Source organism: Alosa sapidissima, chromosome 13, assembly GCF_018492685.1.
Source record: "Alosa sapidissima isolate fAloSap1 chromosome 13, fAloSap1.pri, whole genome shotgun sequence".
In the NCBI taxonomy this organism is placed as follows: Eukaryota; Metazoa; Chordata; class Actinopteri; order Clupeiformes; family Clupeidae; genus Alosa; species Alosa sapidissima.
This window is the reverse complement of record NC_055969.1, coordinates 28,915,843-28,931,730: the sequence shown is the minus strand read 5'-3', so window position 1 is coordinate 28,931,730 and position 15,888 is coordinate 28,915,843. Positions and strand designations below refer to the sequence as shown.

The following is a 15,888-nucleotide window of genomic DNA, read 5'->3' as shown; positions in this document are numbered from 1 at the left end:
CAGGTGATGCACCTCTTACTTCATGTACCACTTCTGTTCTGTAGGCCAGAGTTTCACAAATGTTTTCTCTTGCGGCACACTTTTTAACATGAGAACATCCACCATGATATTATGCATTCAAAAGCCACAATAAGTTTGTTACTGTTTATTGCCCCCTGCCACCAATAAACTCTGATATTTTGACACATAATGTTGGAAAGCCACACATGAACCCATACTGTAGCTCAAACAGCTGTGTTGTGCAGTGTTTGAGGTGTGATTGGTTGTTAGTTGCACATGTGCAACATTCCTGACCAATATGGTTTCAAGGAATATAAACAAATGTGCAAAACGGTAGATTAAATACAGTCAGGTTTAGAAGCAATTTCATGACATGCAAATTCAAATGAATTTCAATTAAATAAATAGCCTACAATTTCAGTGAAATTGTTAATGATTACTAAGGGTAAAGGGAAAAAAAACCTTAGCACACACCTGGCCATGGGAAACATGCTGTAGGCCTTCACTCCACACAGATATAGGAGACGGTCTGTGTTAGGATGTGCAATAGCTGAAAACTGGCTCAAGTTTTGTCTGTTGGCTGCTAATGTCACTGCATATTGTCTTAAAAACAGCAGGTCAGAGTGACATAGATGTGACTAGATATTTGACACATTTTTAGACCTAACAATCATATAGTATACTGTTTTTGTGCCAGGTCAGTGTTTTATTTTCCTTTTTGCTTGGTTCTATTTTGTTGTCTGACTAAGAATTTAGTTACGGTAAAAAACGCCCCTGCCTGTCTATGCTTGGCGCTACAGTAGGGGACTCTCCAGGGCTTATCTGTGGAAAGCCAGAAGCCAGCCATCATTAAATATTCACCTCAGTGGGGAAGTGACAATTTGTCTTCCTCTCTCCGCTCCTGTGCTGATGCATCTTCATTAGCCAGTATGTGGTCATTTTAGTAAAACACACACAGATCCATATGTCTTAATAACAAGCTTTTTTACGTTTCTAAGCACTGCACCCATTTTGCAGTAGCTGGAGTATGTACTAGACAGCTACACAACATACTTTTATGCTTTGCACAAACTATTTTGTTTTGATACAGGGTTCGCTGTTTGTAGTAACATAGTTTATAGCACAGCTCTGAGTGTGTGTGTGTGTCTGTCTGTCCAGTGTTTACCCTAGACATTTTTCCAGCAGCATTATTTAGTCGTAGGAAGCTTGTGGGGTCCCGAAAAATGTACTGATTGAGAGTTGCATATACAGCGGGGAAAAAATTAAGTATTGAACATGTCAACATTTTTTTCAGTAAGTATACTTCCAGTGAGGCTATTCGCATGAAATTTTCTCCAGACGTTAGTATTAACTTAGGTAATCCACACATATTAAAAAATCCAAACATTAATGTCCATAAAAAGAGTTATGAGTAAAAAAGTTCCACGTTTTCATATCAACCTTAATTAACGAGGTGTTGGATTAGTCTGAAATAAATCACGCCTCTTTCATAAGGCCACCTTGATTTAGAACCTTTGCGCTGTGGGTACGACATAAGCGGGAATGGGAGAATGCGCGTAACTGAAAAGTTCGTAACTGAAAAGTGCGTAACTAAAGCGCTTTAAAAAAGCTTATGCACAATTTATGCACAAATAGGAGAATTCACCCCATAGTTTGTATGCTTTGTATGTGAGATGCACACACTCACCCCTCTTCCCCTAGTTTTCAGTGTTTTCTTTCTCATTTCTGTTTTTAGTATGTTTGAATATTCTCTCTCTCTCTCTCTCTCTCTCTCTCTCTCTCTCTCTCTCTCTCTCTCTCTCTCTGTCTCTGTCTCTGTCTCTGTCTCACCCTATTTTCTATGTGTCTGTCTCTCACTCATGTTTACTCATTGACCTCAGAGTCAGATAATGATTGCTGCTCAGGAGCCACTGAACTCTGAAATGCCACCACACTTTTATGAGTGTGTATACACAATTGTTGTAGTTGTGGTGAGACTGACCATAGGCAATGTAGTGTGCTCTCATTTTTTCCACATGGCTGCACTCCTTTTAAAGACTTTTAAATCTTTCATTATTCAGCTGACTAACTCCTCCTTTCCATTGAGTTTAACTCTTGCTTTGTTTTCCTCATAGGTACTAAAGAACATCACCTGGTACACAGAGCGCACGTTGACGGAGATCTCCTTGGGCAGTTTGCTGATTCTGGTAGTGATCCGGACCATCCAGTTCAACATGACCCGCACCAGGGTAAGGAGCTCCCATCTCTGGAGAGAACTGGTAGTTGTGTTATCAGACTGGCTGTTGTGCAGTTTGGCATGTTGTGCTTTGCCTTGCAGGATAAATATCTCCACACCAATTGCCTGGCTGCCCTGGCCAACATGTCGGCCCAGTTCCGCTGCCTGCATCAGTATGCAGCTCAGCGTATCATAAGGTGAGGCCTCGCACACTCTCACACCTAGGGCCCTCATTTAAACAATGGGCCAATTGCTTCATGAACAAGCAAAGTGTTTTCTACATGAACAAAGCTAACACTTTCACGTGGGAGCTTTGAGCAGATCCACCAATGATTTTGCTTAGGATCTTGCCCAATGTTACTAAACTAGCAACCAGATTTTTAAATCTTAGGGCCCTAATTTAAAAGATGGCCAAAGGGCATAACCAGGCAACAAGCAAAATGTCTCTTACAGGAACTAAAAGCATCACGTGAGGTGTGGGAGCATTGAGCTGACCCACCCATGTGTTTGCTTTGGGTCTTAGCTGTAGCAAAGTCCTTTTAGGCAAGTCCCTCCACTTGGCGGCCATTTGACAATGCTTTTTGGGCACTCGTTGGGCATCCATTTCGGTAAAAAAGGCTTCACGACACCAATCTTGCTCCAGCGGCGAGATCACAACACATGATTGGCACGATGTCTTCACAACACACCATATGATTGGCTCAATGTATTCACATCACACCACATGATTGGCTCAATGTATACACATGTCAACGTTTTGCCGAGGAAGGGGTGGGATATGTGTAGACAACGGCCATATTGGCGTGACAAACTAGCCCCATGCATTTCTATGGAGTATTTTTTGAGTGCTGTGTCTCCCCATTAGAAAGTCTCTGGCTGTAGTCAGACGTTAGACTTTGCTCTTTGCTCCTCATTTTAATTAGGTCTCTTAGAAGACACAGAGATCTGTACATGCATATCCCCTTAAATGCTCATACACACAAACAAACACATTTGCACACATGCATTCTGTCATTCACGCCACGCCATACAGGCGCACATGCGAATAAAACACACACTAATGCTGGCAGGGAACATTGGGCCAGGCGCTGGTCTGATCTGGTTTGAATTGAGATTTCTGTGGTGCTGAGGAACTTGCCAAACACACAACAGAGGGAAACTCGTGTCACATTGAGACTAGAGTGAGGAGGAGAAAAACATATGGCTCCCTTAATTATGATGATATTCCTATTTATTTTGTATTCTCTTCTTGTGTTTCCCAGCAGGGTCCTATTTTAAGTCAGGTCAGAATGTTAAGTGGTGGTCTGATCGGGGTGCTTGTGTAAGGATTGTTCATTTGGTTTATTGTTCTCTTGCCCTCCCACCCTTACCACAAAACCCTGAGCTATTGTGTTGGGGAGAAACCCAGAAGCCAAGATGGCAATCCACAGTGATTAGGGACAGTGGGGAGCTGACAGAGAAATGGAGCCCCTTGTCTCACCCTTGGCCTGGCCCACCCGCTCTGCCAAGTCTGCACTTCGTACTTTTATCTTCAGTTATACCTGGAACAAAGCAGCAGAGTGCCTTTTGCACCTCAAATGCAGAGCACACAGGAACTTCAGACTGAGTGAGTCTCATGTTGATATACTTTAGAGTTACATAACTAATGGCTTCTTGTTCTGCCTTGGCTTTTCTCACATATTTTTTTTTTTTTTCATTTTCTTTTCACGAAACCAGTAATACACTCCATGTCTGAGATTGGCCAAACTCTAGCTCACCATCTCACTGATGCATCAGAACCTCTGTTCACATTACCAGGAGCCAGCCACTCCCACACACTAGGCAACATGCTGTGTGTGCGCTGTCCTGGCAACAGCCCTGCCAACAGAGGTTATTGCTCTGCGTCAGTCTCACTGCCTGGCTGCTCACTTTGACAACTTAGTCTCCCATTCATGCCAGCAGCTATGTTATTATCATGTTTATGGCTTAATATGGAAAGGTCAGAGTTCCTGGGTTTTTTCCCCTTTATGGTTAAAAGTATAAGTATATATACTTTTTTGATCCCGTGAGGGAAATTTGGTCTCTGCATTTTAACCCAATCGGTGAATTAGTGAAACACAAACAGCACACAGTGAACACACAGTGAGGTGAAGCACACACTAATCCCGGCGCAGTGAGCTGCCTGCTACATCGGCGGCGCTCGGGGAGCAGTGAGGGGTTAGGTGCCTTGCTCAAGGGCACTTCAGCCGCGGCCCACTGGTCGGGGCTCGACCCGGCAACCCTCCGGTTACAAGTCCAGAGTGCTAACCAGTGGGCCACGGCTGCCCTCACCTCAAGTAGCATTCAGGTGAAGCTTTGTGTACTTGGACTGTGGCATGTGATAGATATTGTTATACCAGATCATTTTTGGATCTCTGTCTTTCTCTCCTTCTGTCGGTCTCTCTGTGTTTTTATATTTTTCAAGACCTTTTGGCGTCGACAAAACAGTGCATAAAGTGGATTTAAATACTATATAGATAAAATCCATACAGTCTATCACTCTGATTGTGCTCTCTGTGACTCCACAAAGTGGCTGTTTCTCATTGTGGACATGCTCAAGCACAATAGCTGGCGTGGGCTGAAATGGTGCCGTCGGCTGTCAAGGGAGAATGACCTCATCTTTAAAATGCAAATGTGACAGCCTCCTCAGACAGCCCCGAATGGAGTATTTCCACAAATCTGGCAAGCCAAGAGAAATCGCCCCACTCGACCGTTCCCCTGTCCTACCCCTCCTGCTCAGGTGTGGCTCTTGGCAGAGTTATGGTGCTTACAGTTAAGTGTGTGTGTGTGAGTGGGGTGGGGGGTGGCCATGATTGTGTGTGTTCAGTACCACCGTGCATACCCCAGTGTGCAATAAATCCTGGTGTTCATGTGACTATAACACAGAGAATAAGGCTCCTGCATCTCTGTGCCTGCACCAGTTTATCTGGGTGGACTATGTGTGCCCCAAAAACCACTCACACTCTTAACCAGTGTGCCTTGAGAGATCAGAACACCAAACAAAACAAGCTGTTAGTTTTATGTTTTTGGGAGGCTGCTTATTTGCGAAATGCCAGTGGCAGCTCGGTTGATTGTTGATTGTTTTCCTCAGTGGCGGCGGCGGCTGTGATTTCTGGGAAAATTGAGCCGTTTGGCTGATTTACTATTGAGGAAGGCTCTGTGAGCTGGCCTGCGGGGCCCATCAGTGCTGCAGCGCTGAATGCGAGTTGGCCAGCCTCGTAATGACTTCAAGCTGCCGGAGGAATCCCCTTCCTGTGGGCAGACTAGCCGTTCCTTTTGAAATATGAATGGCCAGCTTTGTTAGTCATGAAGCCTGAAGACAGTCTTTCAGGATGGGGCTGACTCAGGACCACACACTCCGATGGCTGGCTCTGTGTGTGTGGGTGTGTGCACGCGTGCACACAGAGTGCCCTCATCTCTCTGCTCTTCCTCACTGCTTGTCATGGGTCCTCTGAGCCACATGCTCGTCTGCAGTCTTGTCCTTTTCTCCTATTCCTCTCCCGCTCCCTCTACCAGCATCCCTCCCTTTCTTTTTTCCTCTCGTGGGCTGTTTCGGCGACCACAGGAAGATGGGGAAAAGCCAACTTGTTTCTTGCGGCCGTGGGCTGTCTCTGGTGATTTATGAGTAATAGCGCCACATGGCTGGTTCTGAGTGTTGGGCCCTGGGCTCTTTCTGTCCACTGTGCAGACCCAAGTGCCTGCCTATTTCTGGAGGATGAGGTGAGGTCAGGGGCATCCGCAGGCTTAAGCCTAGCGCCGACACTCCCAACGTCAAGGATGTTCAGCCGCCCCACTGGCACGAGCGTGTGTGAGGTCGTGTATGACATGGAATTCATGGGAGACTCAGGTAACGTCATCACTGCGTCAGTGGAATGATGAGGAATGTCAGTCCCTTGGCTTCCGCGGTAGCTCAACATTGGCTCTCCACAGGGGTGTGCTGCTGTTACAAGAGCTCTGGAGCTAGAATACGCATGTAGAGGAGGAAAAGGGGGTTGGGTTGGGTCTGAGTGTGGCTCTCTGCCAACATCATCCTGTTCCTCTGGACCCTCTTCACACACAACAGTTTTGCTTTACCTGTAGACTACATGTATGCCTGTGTTAGTGTGTGTGTGTGTGTGTGTGTGTGTTGAGATTGTACTCAGCTCTTGCTTCCATCTCTTTGTACTTCTTCCCTCATCTCTAGGGTCTCTTTTCTTCCATAGCATTTGCATAGCCTGGGGTTCTGCCAGTAGCAGGCCTAACTGCATGTACATCAGTAAAGTGCATATGTGCTAACAGCTGCAAACAAGCCCTTGTGCTAGCCCGTGTTATTATAGTGCATGAAAATGTTCTTCCTAGGCTTCTTCTTCTTCTTCTTCTTCTAATGCAGTTAATGCAGCTTCAACCGCTTAACGTAGAAACTTCATTCAAACTTTGTTACGTAGGTCTTACTTGTGACATCCGGGCTTTGTATTTTTCATCTTTGTAACTGTTATACTTTTTAAACTTTTAATTAAAAACTACTTAAAATGTCCCCATAGACTTAACATTGGGCTGATGACATCACAATCGGGCTGTTAAGAAATTAGAATCCTAGGCCAGGTGGCCAGGCCACCTGCACCAACTGTCAGTTTCTCAGGCTTTAAGCATATAATCTCATCAAAGATTCTATAGTTAACTAAGATGAATCATAAGACGATTCACCAATGGAACGAAATGGTACTAGTTCCGGACTCCTAAATAGGCGTGTCAAAACATAAACTTTTCTATGAATAAGCAGTAATAACATAAACATATAATTTTGTATACTATTTTATAGTCATTGTTTGTGTGTGATGCCAATGAAACACTCTTTCGGACACGGAATGAATAATTTCATTTTGCCCCGTTAACTGAGCTAGCTAGCTAGCTAGCTAACGTTAGCACAGTAAACGGAAATGAAATGGGAATGTTCGCTAGCTAGCTAGCAGCTAAGAACTTTGGTTAAACTTATATAATGTTGCAAACAAACCTGAAATAACATATGTTCAGCAACTTTGGTAGTCTACTAGTTCTAGCAAAAATATGTTAGGTTAGTTTATCAACCATCTCTGAGTCTAGAGCCTCTGAGAACAGGTGGCTGTGCACCAGAGCTTTGAGGAGACAGTGACAGATCACGAACAAAGCTATTTTTGTCTTTATTTGTTTCATTGAAAATACAATTTCAATGTCGGAATGTTAGGGAGATATGTGGCTTTTAGAAAATGGGTTCAAAACTTACATTGCTGAATGTAGGGCTAAGGGATTGGTCATATTCCGTGAAACATTTTATTTCTCCCATAGGAATACATAGACACTGGACCTCCCGCTAGACTCCTAAATGGGCGTGACAGCTTCGAACCCCACGTCACAACGTGCCAGAATTTACCCTCTTATGAATTGTCTCGCTTTATCAACCGTCTCTGATCTCATTGTCTTAAGACTACAGATCCTGTTCCACTGCTTCTTCTCTCCACAACTGTTTCAAAATAAAAGTCCTCACCACAATAATTCACTGTTAAACAATTTAACCATTTAAACTATCCACCTATTTAACTGCAATTCCAACTATATTAAACCACCACCTACCTAGCAACCAACATAGCAACCACCTCAAGTACCCTAGCAACAGCCTAGCAACCATGTCAAATACCCTAGCAACAGCCTAGCAACCACTTCCACAGGTACAACCTAGCAACCAATATAGCAACCAATGAGTTTAACCTAGCAACCAGCATAGCAACCACCACAACTAACCTAGCAACAGCCTAGCAACCACCTCAAGTACCCAAGCAACAGCATAGCAACCACCATAACTACCCTAGCAACAGCCTAGCAACCACCTCAAGTATCCTAGCAACAGCCTAGCAACCATGTCAAATACCCTAGCAACAGCCTAGTAACCACTTCCACAGTTACAACCTAGCCACCAATACAGCAACCAAAGAGTTTAACCTAGCAACCAGCATAGCAACCACCACAACTAACCTAGCAACCGCCTAGCAACCACCTCAAGTACCCTAGCAACAGCATAGCAACCACCATAACTACCCTAGCATCAGCCTAGCAACCACCTCAAGTACCCTAGCAACAGCCTAGCAACCACTTCCACAGTTACAACTTAGCAACCAACATAGCAACCAATGAGTTTAACCTAGCAACCAGCATAGCAACCACCACAACTAACCTAGCAACCACCATAGCAACCAACAGAATTACCCAAGCAACCAGCATAGCCCCCACTTAATTTGGCCAACATATGCAAAACAACCAACATATGTACGCTAGCAACCCTATTGTAACTATATCTGCATTATTTATTTTTACTCTGTATGATATTTTACATCATATTTTTTGCATTTTCATGCACTGTATTTCCTTCAGGAAATGCTTTTCTAGTTTATTTTGTAAATGATATAGAAGCCAACATTAAATGACCTCTTCCTCCTCTGAGATTGAGTGCAAGTGTTGGATCAGCTTCTTTAAACTTGTTTTGCACTTAGTAGTTAAACCCTGGAAATGGTCAAACCCCAGTTTTAAAGGTCAGCAAAAACATTTAACTCTATAGTTAATTTGTTTAGCTTGTTCACAGCATTTAGTATGACTCATCACCTGCTTTCTGCTCTCTCTCATGATGATTGCCCTTAAGCAGTTGTTCTCAGTGTGGGCCAGGCCCGACTAGTTGGGAATAGAGACATAACAAGTGGGGCGCAATGAACAGAAGGATTTCTTTTTTACATTTGCCTCTGCATCTGCTACTATACCGCTGCTACTAAACCGCTGTGTCGACGTTTCTTCCGTGATTTGGGAACCCTGGGCTACTCGACCAGGGTTCGACCAAGGGAAAAAAGGTTCTGGGAGGATGTTTGGCTCGGGGTCATGGTGCAAATGACCCTAGGGTGAAATTACTCCGAACCATCGCTTTAAGCTAACGTGTGCTTCTAACTTAGCCACTGAAGGCTGATAGGCTACATTGTGCACATAAATCATGACAGGGGAAAGAAAAAACATTTTAATATGATAAATAAATGGTTTGGTTTGTTTTGACAAGCAGCATGTCAGGTTGAGTGCCGTGGCTGAGTCGTTATAAAATTGCCGACTTTGTACCTACAGGCGTCTACACGGCGAACGATCGGTTTCAGTCTCCTAAACTGCCGGCGTCGTGTACACGCAAGGCGTAACCGTTAACAAAACCTCACCGGTTTCACAAAAAACGGCGCCGTGTAAGTCTGAGGATGTGACTGGGTCTTTTTTATATAAACCCAGAGAGATGCTGAGAGAGTGTGTGTGTGTGTGTGTCTGTCTGTGTGTCTGTCTGCCTGTGTGTGATCGAGAGAGAGTGGGGGAAAGGGAGACAGAGACAGACAGAGAGGGGGTGTATGTGTGTGTGGGGGCGCGCGTGTGCGTGTGTGTCTGCGCTCTGCGCCGATGGCCAGACAATTTGCTCTCTCAGTAGGTCAGCCTGACACAGCTTCCAGGCACTCTGTCTAGACTAAACATGGAACAATGGAACAGGCTGCCTCACAGCCCATTGCCAAAACAATGGCCTGATCTGCCACAGCTCCCCATCAGTCAGTGACAAAGTGAACCACCCTGGATTCCAAACTCAAGCCCAGGCCCGGCCAGTGCCCGTGTTCCACCTGTCTGCATTCAACCAGTAGAGAGAGATGCTGCGCCTGTTTTATACGTGATTTGTTTTTTTTACCCTGTATCTGGGATTCTGTAAGGATTCTTGAATGGTTTTTGGGTCTTGTATTGCTTTTGTGTAGCAACACATATATGGAAAAAAACCTCCATAACAGTTCTAACGGTGTGGACGTGTGAGAGACGTCAGCTTAGTGTAATTGGGATTTGTGCATCTCCAATACAAACAACTCTCCCAGGGCTCACCGCTCTCTGAAAGTATGGATGGAGTTGATCAGCACTGTAACACTGGGCTGCAGAAGTCTGTCTTGACATGACCCAGTTCAAAGACTCTTCAGAGAGAGAGAGAGAGAGAGAGAGAGAGAGAGAAAGTGTGTGAGAGAGAGAGTGTGTGAGAGAGGGAGTGTGTGAGAGAGAGAGTGTGTGAGAGAGAGAGTGTGTGAGAGAGTGAGTGTGTGAGAGAGTGAGAGTTCATGTGTGTATGTGAGTGAAGCATGCAACTGAAGGCCAGGCATGGGAGGCATGATCTAGCTGATGGATGAGGGGCCATTATTGTAGCTTAACACCGCCCTCCATCAGCCTCACACAGCTCTGTCTGCCATTGCACATATTACACACACACACACACACTGTGCACTCTGCGTGGTTGCCACTGACTGAAGGTCAATGACTATCGACCACATCTCCTGCCTCAGCAGACGGCTGATGGCTAAAGTGTCAGAGATGGGTGGTGTGGTGAAAGGAAGATCCTTCCTCAAGAAATTTATGCTGGAATCAGGATTCCCATGGTCATGGAAAGCCTGAGGTATGTTCAACTTTCTTGAGCAGAGTTGAACGTTCACAGCTTACATGTTTGTTTGGTAGATACGTTTAAAACATTCCGTGTCAGCGGTAACTCTCTATCCAACTCCCAACAGATTTGCGGAGAACTACCTCCTCAAATTGCTTGCGACTGTGAGAGTTCGCAAACGTTAGTGGAAAACTCAAGGCAAACAGAAAATAGCTCTTTAGAATCTTTAGGCAGAGACGGGGTGGGCGGACCTTTGCGACAGAGGCGTAGACGGGGGCGGGACTAAGTAAATCCCCGCTTCAGGGATGAGGAAGAAGAGAGAACAGAGATGCATACTAGCTGTCACTTTGCCATGAAAGGGTTTTATTTTTTTTGTGAAAACAACTTGTAAATGTGCATCACATTATGAATGTGCATCACATTATAGAGTTTAACCAAATGGCCGCAGGGGGGTCTTTAAAATAAAACGATTCACTATTTCTTATAGCAAAGATGAAATATAGGTTAATGATATAGGTTAAATAGGTTAATATATAGAAATAATATGCATGGAAGATAAAACTAATCTACTACTTATAAAGTAATATTATAATACTAATGTAGCATATAAAACACTTCCAAATCAACATTATCTGTAATAAATAAGACCTAAATGCTTGAATGCAAACATTTCATTATTAATCATCATTAACAAGCTGTCAGGTAATGGCTACTTTGCTATTTAAATTCAGGTCTGTTATTATAAAGTGTTATCAAATATTCCTTTAACAGAACATCTTGCACTGAGAGCTCATGAAGCACAGCAGTGCTGCTACAAAAACCTAATTCTGTTATTGTACTATTGTACTCTGGATAATGTTTCTTTATGCAAATATTTGCAGAGTAATGATGGTCTCTACTTGAGTTAACTAGACTATTAGAAAATGAAAAAGGTTGTTTAGTAATTAGCCCCATCCTGTATGTGTAGGCTGTGAAAGGTCATGGAAATTTCATTAAGTGTCCTTGAGAAGTCATGGAAAATCTTTGAAATGTTGTCAATGAAAATGTGTGGAAACCCTGTGGAATGTTTTTGTGGTGGGTGGTATGAGCCGTCGGGGACAACTGGTTTTGATTAGAGGAGAATGCCGGGGTTTGGATGTAGGCACCCACAGAGCTGCAGCAGCTCCATCTCTGCCTGATCTGTTGACATTGATCAGTGCTCTAGGTGTGCGAAGGGGACAGGTGCATGTTTTCAGCTTGTCATATGAGAATTGACCCACTCTTGCATTCGCCAAGAGCTGGAGTTTGACCATCCTGATAAAATATCAGTCTTAAGAGCTTTTGTGTGTCATGAGACGTGTACCAGTATACAACTTTGCCCTGTTTAAGTGTATCACCCACTTTGTGCTTTTTTTATTCTAACCTTTGGCCATCCATGTATACTTTTTTGTTCATGACCATATTAGTCGCTATCACATCATCATGCATGAACTACTGGCTTTAAACCTATTTATCATAATGTGTCCCTATAAGCCCCATTTCAACATCCCTAACAGACACACATCGACTAAACTGAACAACTGATCTAGCACATTTAAATTAGGTTTGTACACAGCAAATGAAGGATGAAAATAATAGTCTACGTGGGTGAGGTCATGTGGTCTCTGGTGATGTAGCTGTTGTAGTTGGATGTGGGTGAGGGAAGCATTGTCCTGATGCTGCTCACAGTTAGAGAGAGTATTGTGGTCAGACACACCAGTGAGACCAGTACGACCTGTCTGCACCGCAGTGTTATGAGCCTCACAGAAGCCCTGATGCAGCCTTCACTTCCCATGATTTAACGCCATTGACATGTTTGCTACATTATTTACATGGTGGTTTTTTTCTCTCTCTCTCTCTCTCTTCTTTGTCTTTCTCCCTTCCTCTCTTTTGTGTCTCAGTTTGTTTGCACTGCTGTCGAAAAAGCACAATAAGGTGCTGGAGCAGGCCACCCAGTCACTGCGCAGGCCTGTGGGCACAGACGACGGCGCCGCTCTTCCAGACTACGTGAGTTGCTCCTCCACCCACCCCGTCTCGTCTCTCCTGGCGGGCTCTCCCGTCTCTCTCCACCCCTCTTGCCCTCTGTTCTCCTCCCCAGTCTGGGTGCCTGCTGCCCCCCTGAGGAGACCAGGGTGAGTGGGGCTCCAGACACCCCAACATGTGCTGTCCCAAACATACACTGAGGATACCTTGGAAGAGGGGTGTGTGTGTGTGTGTGTGTTTGTGTGTGTGTGTGTTGGGGGAAGGGTTGTACCCTCAAACCTGACCTTTTGGAAGGCGTGTAGGGAGGTGTGTGGGAACAAAGAGCAGCAGCGCCACCAGACACACACACACACACACACACACACACACACAGACAACCATGTCTGGACTGAAGGCAGGGGTAGACGGAAGTCCCCGTGGGACTTGAGAGGCAGTTGGGGCAGGCAGCCAGATCGAGGACAGAGGAGGGGTGAAGGAGGGGGGGGGGGGGCAGGTCAGAGCAGGGTCAACCTTGGGTGTGCGCCGGGGCTGCTTAGGGGATGTTCAGCAGCAGCAGCAGAGCACTACTGAAGGGGTTTGGTGTGTGTGTGTGCGCGTGTCAGGGGGGTTGTGGGGCGTGCTTCCACACATCACAGAGACTGAACTGACACAAGGAGGTGCCAGCCACAACCCCCCCCCCCCCCCCCCCCCTTCCTTCATCCACGGCCAAAGTAGGAGCATGACTGGGGGGGGTTGTGTGACAGGCGTGGGTGAGGTCAGAGGCGTGCTGGGGGGCTGGTAGACCTGGAGGGGTGCTGGTTGGGGGAGGGGAAGAGGGAGGTGTGGAGCAGACGGCTGAAGTGGCGAGACATTTGTCTGGAGTCTGGCTAGCCTGATTAGGCTCCTCACGTACACATGGGATGCCCCTCCACACACACACAGACACACACACACACACACACACACACACCTCCTTTGTTTGTCTTTCCTTCTCTGTTTCCCTCTCTCCCCCCTCTCTCTGTTCTCCTCTGTCTTCCTGTCCTTAAATGTCATTCATTCTTTCATCTCAACTGTCTCAGGTCATAGCACTCAGATTCACAACACACTATGCAGACACTCCATGACGATGATAGGATTCTGAGATGCTTAGGTGAACAGCCATTTTGCTTAGTCTGCAGTAGTTTACACAAAGGACCTCCCCAGAAAAGAGAAAATAATGACCCTTTTACCCAAAACAATTCTTCTGCAAATATCCTCTCACCCAAACATGTATAGCACTACGTTTTGTGTCAATCTGAGGATGTCTGTCTCTGTATGGATCGTAGAGGCAGAGTGTGCTTGGTCTAGAGACCGTGGAGACGGCATAGGCTGGATGTTTTGTGTGCCACGTTCTTCTGATTCTTCTGACCTCTCTCTCTGGAACAACTCTGTCCACTTCCTCCGACTGCAGCTCCTCCTTCCTAATATGTGTGTATTTGTTTTGTCCTATTGCTGTTGTTTTTGTCTGTATTGTCAAGGTGAAAACTGCTCTCCATGTTCCTCACTGATGAAGCATATTTAACTTTCTGGGCAGATTCACACATTTCGTTAATCGTTCGCTAATGTTACGCAATGGGGCATATGGCAACACTAGTGGGTATGTGCATATTTTAATAGACATGTTTATGCTAACATTTTTGAACATAATGTGCAAATTAGATGTTCAAATGATTGTTTTTTGAATGAAAATTTGAGTATCATCTTTGGCAGCTACACACACACACACACACACACACACACACACATACACACACAAACATGATACTCTGACTGGTTGACAGGAGGACAGGAATAGTTTCCTGGAGGGCAGGGTGACAGCCCCTACTTTGCCATTGTGAGTTGAATTTTTGTTGATATCTGCACGGAACACACATACGGACTCACACGTACACGCACACTCCCTCACCCCCACAAACATGCTACCACACATACAAACAGCAGCTGCTCCTGGGACACGAGGGTTGCCATGACTCCCTGTGTGGCGCGTGGCGCTAATTAAAGCTGACTGAATATGTGTATGCCTGCGTTTCTTTTGTGTGTGTGTGTGTGTTGTGTCAGGGTTGGGTGTTGAGTGGGCCGTGCTTCCTCACATCACAGAGGCAGAGACAGTGATGTTTAAGTGTGTCTGAGAAATGAGGAGTGTGTGTGTGTGTTTGTGTGTGTGTTTGTGTGTGTGTGTGTGTGTGTGTGTGTGTGTGTGTGTGTGTGTGTGTGTGTGTGTGTGTGTGTGTGTGTGTGTGTGTAATTAAAGCTGACTGTTGAACAGGGGTGACGGGCCACCTCCAGCGCTGCACGGGGAACCTGTCCCTCTGCATTATCCTCATCAGCGCCTCTCCAGCACCCCTCCCCCCCCCCCCCCCTCCCCTTTACTCATTCACCCTCACCCTCCTTCCTTCTTCCCTCCACTCCTCAACATCCTGCTTGTTCATTCATTCATTCATTCATTCATTCATTCATTAATTCATTCTTACACTCTTGGTTTAATTCTTGAAAATGTCTTGGCCTACAAGTTCTTGTTGTTTGCTTTGTGTGCTGGAGAATGTTTCTTATGTGCTTGATGTTAGCATGCTAAAAGCTTAGCTATTGGCAGCAGCACACATCCCTATCCTCAAACTAACCCCAGAACCTAATCTGCCATTTGTAGGATTCCCTCTTTTCCCTGTAACTAATATGTCATTTCAGTATAATGTTTCACTTTACACCAGAAAAAAAAAAAACCACAAACACAGATGGGAACTCCTGGTTGGTCTGACATGGAATGTCCCCAATCTACTGTTCATAGATTGTTCATTTGACATACAACATGTCATGCTTCCCCCAGCATACTGCAGCTTTGTCTAGGAGTGCAGGTTCATAAGATTCTCTGACTACCACAGCTTTATTTTTGTTATTTAAAGTAACATCACTCTGTTAACTTTTCTTTCTACCGGCCTTAACTCCCCGAATACCTTAGGTGAGGTTTGCCTCCACTGGCAAACAACCCAAGGTGTGCATTTACTCCACAGCGATTTATTTATTTATTTATTTATTTATTTACTTATTTTTTCATTTTTTTCTTTCCATTTTTAAGCATTAGTAATGCTTAACTCTATCTAATCTTATGCTTCAACTTTGTGTCTGAGTTTTTTTTTCTCTGCTTTCAGGCTATATTAATAAGGGCTTTAAAAGCAGACTGAAATGGTGTGTGCTGTAGGGCTTACCCCAG

At 45.0% G+C, this 15,888-nt stretch overlaps 1 protein-coding gene across 1 annotated transcript in view; it reads left to right on the top strand.

The window, feature by feature from the left end:
* The window catches only part of dym (dymeclin), a 69,683-nt gene that overhangs the window by 35,504 nt on the left and 18,291 nt on the right, over positions 1-15,888 (top strand). The window contains exons 12-14 of the mRNA XM_042059214.1: positions 2,115-2,228; positions 2,318-2,412; positions 12,584-12,689. Coding sequence (XP_041915148.1) covers positions 2,115-2,228; positions 2,318-2,412; positions 12,584-12,689 — 315 coding nt within the window. The remainder of the gene's footprint in view (positions 1-2,114; positions 2,229-2,317; positions 2,413-12,583; positions 12,690-15,888) is intronic.